This window comes from Saimiri boliviensis, chromosome X (genome assembly GCF_048565385.1).
Source record: "Saimiri boliviensis isolate mSaiBol1 chromosome X, mSaiBol1.pri, whole genome shotgun sequence".
NCBI classification, from domain to species: domain Eukaryota; kingdom Metazoa; phylum Chordata; class Mammalia; order Primates; family Cebidae; genus Saimiri; species Saimiri boliviensis.
The window spans coordinates 112,777,819-112,790,456 of record NC_133470.1 but is presented as its reverse complement, the minus strand read 5'-3'; the positions used below and the strand labels follow the sequence as shown (position 1 = coordinate 112,790,456).

General features: G+C 38.6%; 1 protein-coding gene across 4 annotated transcripts in view; it reads left to right on the top strand.

The window, feature by feature from the left end:
• The window catches only part of GRIA3 (glutamate ionotropic receptor AMPA type subunit 3), a 330,401-nt gene that overhangs the window by 242,565 nt on the left and 75,198 nt on the right, over positions 1–12,638 (top strand). For all 4 annotated transcript variants that reach the window (XM_074391691.1, XM_003931097.4, XM_003931098.4 and 1 more), the window contains exon 11: positions 10,916–11,292. In XM_074391691.1, coding sequence (XP_074247792.1) covers positions 10,916–11,292 — 377 coding nt within the window. The remainder of the gene's footprint in view (positions 1–10,915; positions 11,293–12,638) is intronic.

The window sequence follows — 12,638 nt, the reverse complement described above, 5'->3', positions numbered from 1 at the left end:
CTATAGCAAAGTAAGTGTTGTTCCCTGAAAGTGCTGAGCTCTCACTTAGTATAAGCCTGGAAGTACTTTTGCGTCTCTTCAGCCAGCTAAGACCACCTACTAATCCTCTGAAACACAGCAGTGACACTTGTTTCAGAAAACCTTCTCTATCCACATGTACCCGCCTGCAGTCTGGGTTAGGTACCTCTGCTTTTTGCTTCCTTCATTTCCATATTCATATAGTACTTCGGAGCCTGCATTGTAATGATCCAAATTTAAGTTCTACTGTTCTACTAGACTATGGACTCCTCAAGGACAGATGAATCTGACAGTCTGAAACATATTCAATAAATACTTGCTAAATTAATGAATGAAAAATGAACAGAATGGCTCTGATGAGGGCTTATCAATAGTCCAAGTGCAAAAGAATTAATATGGACAATTAGGGCTTTTAAGAAAGGTACAGTGGTATCTTCAGAGCTCCTGGGCGACTTAGTATTAAGTGGTTTTGGCCTCTGATTGTGAGTGTCATATCTTAGGCAGCTTAAAGAGGCACATGGAAATAACCAGAAGTGGACAGGAAAACCACCCATTCAGTAGACCAGTCATTAGAGAATTAATCCAAGTGCAGGGGGTGGTGACAAAGGTTTAGTTCTAACAAAGATTACCTGTAATGATACGTCTCTGTCTAGACAGTATCTACACTAAGTAAGGGAAAGACAGAGGAATCTAGGAGGTGGAGATACTGAGAAGTTTCAGCTGGCAAGATGAAAACAACCAGGTTATTTATTGGACTGAGTTTCAGGAGAAGGACTCTAGTGCTCGGGATGGAAACCATCAAGAATAAGGTATAGCTCTCCAATCACAAGAGAGTACTGGGGTCACTAAATAAGTTCTTAGAGCAGGCCTTTGGGAGGAAGCACAAAGTCAGAAGGTCATTTATAAAAATAAAGGCACAGAAAGGTAACTAAAGTAAGGCTGGACACCAGATATAAAAACTGGAGCATCATCCGTCAGACAAACAGCAAGGCAACTTGAAACTTAGCCCCTGTCTATGGGCCTGGAGCCATTATCTCCTGTCTTGGGTCAAGATTGGTCCTGGGAACTGGGGCAGGGCTAAGTGGCAGATGAGATTCAAGTGAATCCAGCAGTGAGAAAGAAGAATTTCCAATGCCAGAAAGGGCTGAACAAGGCACAGAGCACCCAGTCATGATTTCTGAGGGCTCTGAGAAGTTCTAAATCATCTTGACACACAGATCTAATATTTTGCTTTACACGTTGTTGATAAGGTCTTATATTTCCTGTTCCTCATCTCCCCAACACTTAGGCTCCAAGAGGTCTTCCCTTGCTTACAGTTCACTCCTGCTCTTAGCACATTACCTGATATATAGTAAATGCTCACTTTTTGCTTTAGTGAATCATTGACTGGCATACAGTAATGCCTCAGCCAATATTCATTAAATTGAGCTCATGATGGGAGATCATCCTGTAATATTATTACTATTACTACTACTACTATTATTATTAGCTAACATTTTTGTATATTTACTGGCTGCCAGATACTGTGCTAAGTGCTTTATACACTTTTTGTAATTTAATCCTCACAACACACCTCTGGGGAAGGTGTCATTATTAAATTCTTTCCACATGTGAGAAAATTGAAGCCTAGAGAGCTGATGTCACATGCCAAAGACCAGTTTACAGTGACTATCTTAGTTTGTTTGGACTGCTATTATAAAACACCATAAACTGGGTCTCTTATAAACAATGGGAATTTATTTTTCCCCATTGTGGTGGCCAGGAAGTCCAAGATCAAGGGAGACTCATTGTCTGGTGAGGGCCACTTTCAGGCTTATAGAACACAGGAAGAAGGGCCACCTTCTTCCTGTGTTCTCACATGATGGAAAGAATAAGGGGTCTCTCTTGGGCCTCTTTTATAAGGGTACTATAAGTTCCATTTATGAGGACGTCACTCGCAAGACCTAATCACCTCCCAAAGCCCTGCTTCCTAACACCATGACCGTGGAGGTTAGGATTTCAACATATGAATTGTGGGGGATGTGGGGACAAAAATATTCAAACTATAACAGTGACACAATAATTTTAACACAGGTCTTTGACCCTGAAGTCCATGCTTTTTAACCATTACACTATCTGTCCAACACCCAAAGTGCTGTTTCAGGCCCATCCCATTCTGAAAGACAGTTGAAATTTATTACAAAGGCCCACGGTGCCTTAGTCATTCTGGAAACAAGAGCGTTTGGCCACAGCAGCATGGCAAGAAATTTAAGGTGTAAGTCTATGTTTATTTTATTTATTTATTTATTTATTTCTGAGAGGAGTCTTGCTCTGTCACCCAGGCTAGAGTCCCGTGGTGTGATCTTGGCTCAGTGCAACCTCTACCACCCAGGTTCAAGCAATTCTCCTGCCCCAAGTTCCTGAGTAGCCAGGACTACAGGTACCAGCCACTATGGCCAGCAAATTTTTAAAATATTTCTTAGTAGAGATGGGGTTTCACCATGTTAGCCAGGCTGGTCTCAAACTCCTGAGCTCAAGTGATCCACCTGCTTCAGCCTCCCAAAGTGCTGAAATTACAGGTATGAGCCACTGTGCCCAGCCTAAGGTCTAAGTTTCTACTAGCCCAAGTTATCTGATATAAGCTATGCCATGAACTCTACCAGCCCATCACAACTGAATGACCATAGTTCTCCTGTCACTGTCTGTAAATAGATCAGTACCCTCCTGGCATTGAGGAAGACATTAGACACAGTGATATAGAGAAAGGCAGATTTATTGACATTGTTCAGACAAAGACCAATTTTGGCACTGGATTTGGTTTCTCCTCTGGCATGTTCTCTGTACTGCACTCATTTAATCTCCACATATCTCTTCCTCATTCCAGTTTGTCTACTTGTAAGTGAGGGAGCATGAGTATTAGAGTCCCTTATTTGTTCAGCAATTTAGATGCCTTCTCTCCACTTCTGAATCGTAAAAGTTTTCCTACAGGAACCTTCCCATCTTTTCTCTTTAGTTCTTTCTACTAAATACAAAAGCAATAGCCAGAGAGGCTCTTACAGAAATGTCCTCCTCCTTCCCCTGCCTAAAACAACTTGCTGATGCTTTCTGGGATTATAACAGCAGGTGATTCCAGAGAACTACAGCAAACTAACCCATTGGAAAAGACTGCCAAATTCCATTTTCTTCTAAAACCTGTGGCTATGAAAAATAGACATTCTTATCATGCTTGGAGTAAAAGCTTTCTGTTAAAAAAGATGATCTCATGAGCTAAATGTGTCTTTATCTTCATTTAGAAGTTTTAGTCTTTTGGCATTGGGAAGTTTTCAATTTCTCTATCAATGACAGAACTGGAGAGAAATGAAAACAGAGGCTTTCATTTCTGGCAGGCCTGGCCTCTTGTGGTTTGCAAGTTGCTTTAAAAAAAGAAGAGCAGAAAACCCCTAATGATATCTGTAAGTTATTAATGAGCAAAAAGATATAGAACAGGGAAATATTTCTTGCAGTGAACATGAAACCTACACAGATAGCCATTGATTTATCTTAAGAGTATTTCTCTTATGCTTTTAGTATGACAGATCAGAGTGGAAAGAATGAAAAAAAGTCAGAGATGAAGAAAGCTCTGCAAGGGAGATTTCAGTGTCAGTCATAAAGTCTCAAGAAGGAGTCGAAATGAATTAAATTTGTTAAACAATAAAGAAACCAATCAGCCTCCTTTCAACTAATTTATAAATAGGTTTTTTTCTAAAGAAATTTAAATCAAGGTTGATGTTGGGGCACCTTGTATCTCTAAGAAGGCTATTTTTGAAACAAACCTCAGTAGGACACAATGTGCCCCATTATGTAAGCCCTTCAGAACATTATGGACTTGAAACTGTCCACCTGCTTTTAGCAGTTTTGATTTTGAGCTGGATGTCTGTAACACCACTACATGGTAACAGTCCTAGATCAAATGGCTCATGCGCCACAAGTTTTTATGGCTTCCAAATACCACATGTTTTAAGTGCACTTAAAAACAGCAAATTTTTTTGCTAGCAGAGCTCTTAAACATCCTTAATCATACCTTATCATTCGTTTTTACAAATGCATATGGGGAACTGCCAAGATCAGACTTTAGAATTTTCCCTTGGTTAATCAGGAAACCAAAGCTTGATAGAGGACACAGGTACAAGAATGGCAGCAGGATTGGACAAAGTCACAAAATCCCACAACTTGGCAACACAGGTTTCATGACTCATGCTCTAGTGCTCTATCCACTGGGTCACACTGGGTCAGTTCACTAAACTTGTCAGATTATGGGAATATTGGTGTTATATCAATCAGATATAGCATCCCCACCTGGCTCCAAGGGGCTTACAATCTAGTTGGATTATAACTTTTCCATCTAAGATATTCATTTTGCTTTTCTTCATCCAAGATACTCATCCTGCTTATCTATGGCCTCCAGGATGATATAATCCACATTTCTAGCTGCCATTTGAAATATTTGAAAACCCAATATAGACAGATGGGGGGTTCTGCCCTTGGAGAGTAGATATGATCTAAGAGAAAAAGAGAGTCGGGAGAAAGGCTAGAAGGAAATTGAGGCCCCAATTAACAGGACACTTCCCAGTGGGCAGCTACCATGTTCCTTATGTTCCTAGCACTTACAACTAAGGATAAAGAAGAGAGGGGGTGCTTTGGGGAAGGCTTGACAAGCTGCTGCTTAAATTGCTTCTTCTGGCTTAGAAGATAGCAGAGAGCCTGGGGGTGGTAATGGGGTTGCAGGGATGGCTGATTATAGGTCATATTCCCTGGGTGTCCCCAGACTCCTTCACACTCCCAAGACACATGGCAACTTTACAGATGCTATTTGTGCTGACATTTCTCTGCCTAGAAGAAATTATCCCTTAAGTTGTCACTATCCTAAGCGGGATTCATCTTTCACTAAGAAAGGCAGAGAGTCTATCTGTCCTTCCAGCTAAAAGGCAGAGAAGCAAGGGTCCAGTAACAGATGCCAAATATTCTTCAGGTGATTATACTGGGCTTTGGCAGAAAGGCTGATGATTTGATAAAAGTGCCCCCTCCTTCATATGATGCATGTAAACTGCAGGAAAAAGCATTAAGGACATATGATGTGTACCGTTCTAAGCAGAAAGAGTGGGGGAAATATTTCCAGCTAAATGTATTCTCACAGGGCCTTCATCCAGATGTTGGGACACTTTTTATCTTCACATTGTCTTTAACTCTCTCAGCTCCCCAAGGACAAGGAGCCCTAATCAACAGATCCAGTCTGGGATACCTGTTCTAGGTAAAGAAATTAGGATATTCTGTTGTGACACTGCTTGTTGTTGTGTTGTTGCACGGATTTAAATAGGCCTCATCTTTTTCTCAAGATCTTAACAATTGCAGACAGTAAATATCCTATAAAGCACACCCAATAAATCAGTTTAAGTTGTGTCCCCCAACACACAGCAATTATATTCCTGTTGTCTAGCTTGATCCTGCCCCACTTCTTTTTTCAACATATATCAACTTTCCAAAGAAAATGTCTGCCAAAGGCAACTAGAGCCTTGTGGTTGATACAGGGACAAAGAGTCAGATCATGTCTGCTTCTTCTCTTGGATAACGTATAGTACATTATGATTACACATCAATACATTGTCTGCTCCCTCTCTCCTATCCCCTTCCTTGCTTTCAGAAAGTGCTTTAAAATGGTGCCTGACAAGCTCCTGCTCATACGTAGTCTCAAGGTGGGTTACAAGTTTTATATCAGATAATCAGATGAAAATTCTTAAAGATGTAACAAGCTTGCAATGTCAAAGAATTTTTTAAATTACATTTAAAGTCAATGTCATCTCTGGCTAAAACCTGTCAGATTCTTAAGTGCCTCATCCCTATACGTATGAGTTTGCTAGTTATTAAGTTTTATAGAATTTGCAACTTTGGTAACCCACCTATGAAAAGGATTATAAATCCCCTCAAGCTATATCCTCTCCAATAATGCAGTTGCTCCATGTTTGCAACTGGTGAGTGGAAAAATCAAACCTAATTTAGTGTGTTTACTGAGCCCACACAGCCACACTTAGGCTGCTTGATTAAAATTCTTTAAGTAGTCAAGATGCAAGCAAAAGCACTAACAAACCCTTACCCTGTGCTCTTTCCATTTGCTTGCTTTTGTCTGTCAATTGGAGGACCCTCATACCACCACCACCCATGTACCCACCACCTAGGTTTCTGAAAATAATTTATCTACTGCTATTACCAGTGCAAGCAGAGGCTTGAGGACAAATGGCCGCTGGAGTGATTCAAGACACCCCTAAGAGAGGCACTTCATTATTGAGTCAGAATTTCACCTACTCCCTAGCCCCATCCGTAATTCTTACCACTTTCTCTCCCAGGCTACATCTAGCTTTTGTAAGAGCAGAGACTAGGGAAGGAATTCCATCTGAGGACTTAGCTTTTTCAGTTTTTCATCAGTGTGGGTCTCCTCAATTTTTAAGTTGCCTTGAAAGTGACCTCCCCCTTTACCTTCTTTCTATGACAATCTCAGGAGAGCTCAATGGGTATTTTTGGATGCTAGTTAGTTACGGGGAAGAGCATATAACTAGCTAGTGTCCAAAAATACCTATTTAGCTCTCCTGGGACTGCCATAGCATGACTGCCCCACATAAATTATGCCAAGCAGGTCCTATGCTCTAAAATAACCAATTATCACAACTGCTCTTTTTTTAACATCTCTTTTACTTATATTACAAACTTGTACCTTGCACATGTTCAGGGGTACATGTGCAAGGTGCAAGTTGGTAATATATAAGTAAATTGCATGTTACCGGGGTTTGGTGCACAAAATAACAACACCATAAAAAAAGTGGGCAAAGGACATGAACAGACACTTTTCAAAAGAAAACATACATATGGCCAACAACTGCCTGTGGGGATAGTGGTGAGAGAGGGCAAGGGCTTCTCCAAGGCTGGCTCTGGGCTGACATGAGTTCTGCTGCTTGGTTTCTCACCAACCATACAAGAGAGGAGAAGAGTTGCAAAGTCTCCTACCAATAGAAGGGAAGGGAGCTACAGATTCGGCCTCAAGCTGTCCTTGAGCCTTCTTCCACCTGCCTTCTTCTATCTGCTTTTTGCTATTCCTTTGTATTTTTCCATCTGTAATAGGTCTTTTTTAAGGTTCATCATGGGAAATTCTCCTTTTGGAGCCAGGTCCACATCAATGAGGTACAACTGAGTACAGATTTAATGCCATTCTTCATCAGGCAAGCACCCTCCAAAACATAGGCAAATACCACATTTTTTTTTAATCTCCTTAGAAAGAAACAATCGGGGGGGGGGGGGGACATGGAAATACCAGGCTGAGAAAAAAAAAAAAGGCAAGTGCCTAAGGGAACCAGATTCTTCCTGTTGTCTGTTGTGATTTCAAAAGTACTTCAAACTAGGAATGGCCTTATTTGGGAATCTGTTATTTAGATTAATGCTCCTGGGAATCAGACAACAAAAAGTTCTGCTATTATCTATCTAGCCACGTCTTGTTAGTATTTAGTGGTGCTTACCATGTAGTAGGTGTTTCAATTACCAAGTTAGGGGTTTTTTTTTTAAAGGGGTCAAGATTCTCAAACTCCTTTCTGTACCTGCTAGAAATGATCCCAAATTCCTTAAATTCATTCCAAAATAATTTTCTCATGCAAATGCTTCCTTATTTCTTTTTTATAAAACAAACAAGTAACAATTTATACTAGAACTATCTTTTAGACTTAAAAGATGAAAAAAACTAGTTAAATGAAGTAATTAAATTCAAATGAAATCAAGTGAGAAATGATACTAGAGGGGGGTATTTGCATGCTCTGAGCAGGAGGCAGATCTGTTGGCAAAGAGAGAAGGTGGCTTTATCTGTGAATTCTCTTGGCATGACAAGACTCTTTCTAACTGATTCAGACTCTCTCTGCCAAAAAAAAGAAAAAAAAAAAACCTGCTAGCTTTCTGGCCAACTCATTCTCCTCAGTACCCCTTTTTTCTAGGACCAGGTCTAGCTTCTGGCAAAAGGGTAAAATAGATGAAAATTTATCTTTGGATCCCCTCAGCTGCAGTGAGATGAGAGTTGAAACCATAGGTAACAATACTGAGGGATGAAAGTGAAGGACAGAACCTTAAAGAACAAACCTTCATTGATTATCTCCTAAGACAGGCACTATGAATAGTCTCTTGGGGTACAAAGGTACACCTTGATTGAGAGAACAAAACTATGTAGGAAATTCAGAGAAGGAACATTCAGAGAGGTAGGAAGAGAACCTGTAGTATTTCATATGGGAGAGCTAAGGAAAGAGGGTACATAGTGCAAAAGGCCAATGGTGTCACATAAGCAGTTAATGTCTGAAGGAAGATCTTTGAATTTGGTAGCCAAGTATGTAGTTCAAGAAACAATTTCAGTAATTTGGATGGGCTGGAAATTAAGTCTCAGGGGTATAAGGAGAAAGTGGTGTTGACATCAAGATCATAAAGCTGTATTTTTTTCAATAATACTGGAGGTATTAGGGAGAGATGTAATGTGGTTAAGAAGGTGGCGGGACCAAAGGTGTACGGAGTGTTTTTTGTTTCATTTTTGTTAGTAAACAGAATATCCTGAGTATGATTCTAAGTGAATAAAATAGATCAATGAATTTCGTATTATAGCAAGCATAACAAAATACTGGAAGCCTACATGAGTCTCACCCCTCCACAAGTTCTCATCCCATACATCTGGGGTAGAGCCTAAGAACTGTCATTTCTAACGTTCCCAGGTGACTCTTTTGCTGCTAACACAGGGCCCATATTTTGAGAGCCACTGGAATCGATTAATGGAGAAGGGAAAAGTTAAAGATGTGAAAGAGATACATAGAGCTGGATTTTAAGAAGAGACGGGAATATAGAACTCATGGAATAAGTTGATGAAATCTTAGAAAGTATCATTTTCTGTGAGATGGAAACACACAGAAGAAATGTATAAAGATGCTGCAATATGTTGACAAAGTAGAGGGGACTGAGATGATAGAGCTTATATCAAATGGCTTCCATTTTCTCATAAAAAAAGAGACAAGATCATCTGCAGAGAGGATAGGACTAATAAGGATTAGGAACTGGGAAAAGTTGGAAATAAGCATCATTCACAGACATAGAGGAGAATCTACTTTGGGGTGATAGATGATGGGTTTAATTCTAGAAACAATGAGTTTGAAATGGTGGTGAACCTCCAATGTAGATTTGGTCAGTAGGCAGTTGGCTTCAATAAACCCGTGCTTTCTGCAACTTCCACTAGGATGTAAGGAATGTAGGATGCCCTCCGTGCAGGTAAGTATTTTTGTCTGTTTTGTCTGTCTTGTTCACTGCTTCATTTCCAGCACCTAGAATAGTGCTTGGCACAGAATAAAGACCCGAATTTGCATTGGAATGAACCTAAGAGAGGTTGGCTAAGGTTGATAATTGCAGATAAAAGTAGTGTATAGTAGAAACCTGCAAGTATCTGTCTTCTAACTCTATGGAGTTAGAACGTTATGTTCATTAAGCTACTGGGTTCTGGAATCTGAAGAATAGGGTTCTAATCTCAGCCTCTCTGTGCTTTAGTTTCTCCATCTCTAACATGGGAATGATGATCATACCAACATCAAGGTTACTGTGAGAATTAAATGAGATCATAAGCGTAATGTGATTTGCAAAGTGCCTCACATAAAATAAGCACTCACTAAATGTTAGCTAGCTGTTTGTCATCTGCATTTCCCCTTAAACTAATTAAGGAGTATTTCTCAACTGGTTTGAGTTACCATATGTAATTCAAAGGAGTAAAATTTCATTTCTTTGAAAACATAGTCTATATCAGACATCCCCACCTCTCTCCTTTGGTAGGGGTGTTGAGGCATAGCTGTTCTGAACATAGAAAAAAATGATCAAAACTGGTGTTTTCACTTCATATATGATATACCATCCAAAAGCCTTTCCTTAGAAGCATTTTTTCTTGTGTGCATTTTAAGGCCTGGCTTCAGAGTAAGACTTACTGCTATTGAAAAGGAACAACTGCAGAAAACAAAAGAAATAAATGTAGAAAATCTTAGTTCCTATTTTCAAGGGATTAATATGAAAACGTTGCCTGCCTTTGCCTGAGTTAATTATGCAATGCCCTACTGATATTTATTTTATTAATTCAATACATGTGAGTGCTACACTGATATTATCACTAGAAAATATAGCTTACTATATAAATTCATGTGTATTCTGACAACCGTCTTACCCTTGTTATTGCCCAGGCAAAATTCCTTTATGTTTGTATATATTATATACAATAATCAACAACTTATTGTTTAAGCATCTAGAGTTTCTTTAGAATCTATTGCAGTGATACATATAAATAGAAGATTGAGCCTCTGCCTTCAAAAACCCTATGTTTTAATAGATAAACTCTCCAAAAAAAAAATTAAGAATAACATAAGATAGCAAACACCTAAGAATTAAACTGCTATGGCCCTGTATTGTGTCTCATGGTGGAAAGTGAAGCAGATATAAGAAGTATAGGATATTATGCCTGCTACACAAGAATTTTCAGTCAAGTGAGGGAGATAAGACATAAGAACATGAAAATTAAAATAAGAAAACAAGAGTTAAATAGTGATATGTCACAATGAAGTACAAGTTGTGTTATAAGGTAGCAAAAACACACTATTAGGAAAAGAAAGCAGAGTGGGTTGCTCTAAGCCAATATGTCTCAGAGGGCAAAGGCCAGCACCCTTTCTTTAATTTACCATCAAGTTAAAGCATTTTAGCACCCATTGAATGAATGCAACTACTTTTCTAACCCAAGCATTGACAATTCAAATGGTTGTAATGATTTAGGACTTGATGTTTTCACCAAAATAAGTATATTAAGTGACAGATAACTGATTAAAAATGTTTTCTTTTTTTTTTTCAGAGAGCTGATATAGCTGTTGCTCCACTCACTATAACATTGGTCCGTGAAGAAGTCATAGATTTTTCAAAGCCATTTATGAGCCTAGGCATCTCCATCATGATAAAGAAGCCTCAGAAATCAAAACCAGGCGTATTCTCATTTCTGGATCCCTTGGCTTATGAAATCTGGATGTGCATTGTCTTCGCTTACATTGGAGTCAGCGTAGTTCTTTTCCTAGTCAGCAGATTCAGTCCTTATGAATGGCACTTGGAAGACAACAATGAAGAACCTCGTGACCCTCAGAGTCCTCCTGATCCTCCAAATGAATTCGGAATATTTAACAGTCTTTGGTTTTCCTTGGGTGCCTTTATGCAGCAAGGATGTGATATTTCTCCAAGGTTTGTTTTTTGTGGCATCCTCAATGCCTCACTGCATTTTATGGCCCTATTCCATTCATGTACATATGATATTCATTCATCTCAACTCCAGATTTCTTTCATTCAACATCCCATCAAATGACAAATTATCATCAAGCCATTTTGTTTGCTTATGTCCATGAAGTGAGTATGTCATTGGTGTTGTTTTGAATGTCTTTCATGTATTTCTATAGTATTGTATATACATTAAAACAAACATTTGAACTCTGGATAAAGGCAACATTGCCACTAATATTAATATTATTCAGATAAAGCAAATACTAAACCTTCATCAGATCAAGCAGACATGGTTTCCTCATTAATTGTATTAAAGCGTTTTCTCATTTGTCAAGAGATTGGATCCAGGCAAAATTTAAAAGAACATAGAACTCTTCTTTAAACTCCTCCTACCTTCTCCTTTCAGTGCCCTCCCTTTTTCATTTTGCTCTCAGACTACCTACAACTATCCATTGTAGTATCCCACCCAAGTTTTCTTGTTAAAACTGTAAAACTTCTCAAAGAAAACATAGGAGAATATCTGTTTGGCCTTGGATTGCACAAAGAGCTCTTAGATAAAACACAAAAGCACAATCCATTAAAAATTTGATAAACTGGACTTCATCAAAATTAAAACCCTGCATTTAAAAAGACATATTAAACAAATTAAAAAAAAAAAACAGACTGGGAGAAAATATTAGTAAATCATATGTCTGATAAAGGACTTGTATCCAGAATATGTAACACCTCTTACAACTCAATAAAAAGAAGACAATCCAACTTTTTTAATGGACAAAAGATTTGAATGGACATTTCCCCAAAGAAGATATACAAATGGCTAATAAGCACAAGAAAAGATGCTCAACACTGTTAGCCATTAGGAAAATGCAAATTAAAACCACAATGAGATGCCTCCATGCATCCTCTAGAACGGCTGCAGTCAAAAAGATAGGCAATACCAAGTGCTGATGACAATGTAGAACAACTGGAACTTCCATCCATTAGTAGTGAGAATGCAAAATGCTACAGCCACATTGGAAAATAGATTGTTTCTTACCTAGTCAGAGATATACTTAAAATATAACATAGACATTCTATTCTTAGTTATTTACCTAAGAGAAAGGAAAACATATTCACACAAAATGTTATACATGAACGTTCGTGGTAACTTTATAATATTTAAAAAGTAAAAACAACCCAAATGTCCATCAACTTGTGAATACACAAAATATGATATATCTATATAGTGGAATACTATTCAGCAATTAAAAAGAACAGACTACTGTCACATCTACAACACAGATGAACCATAAAAATGTTATGCTGGGCCA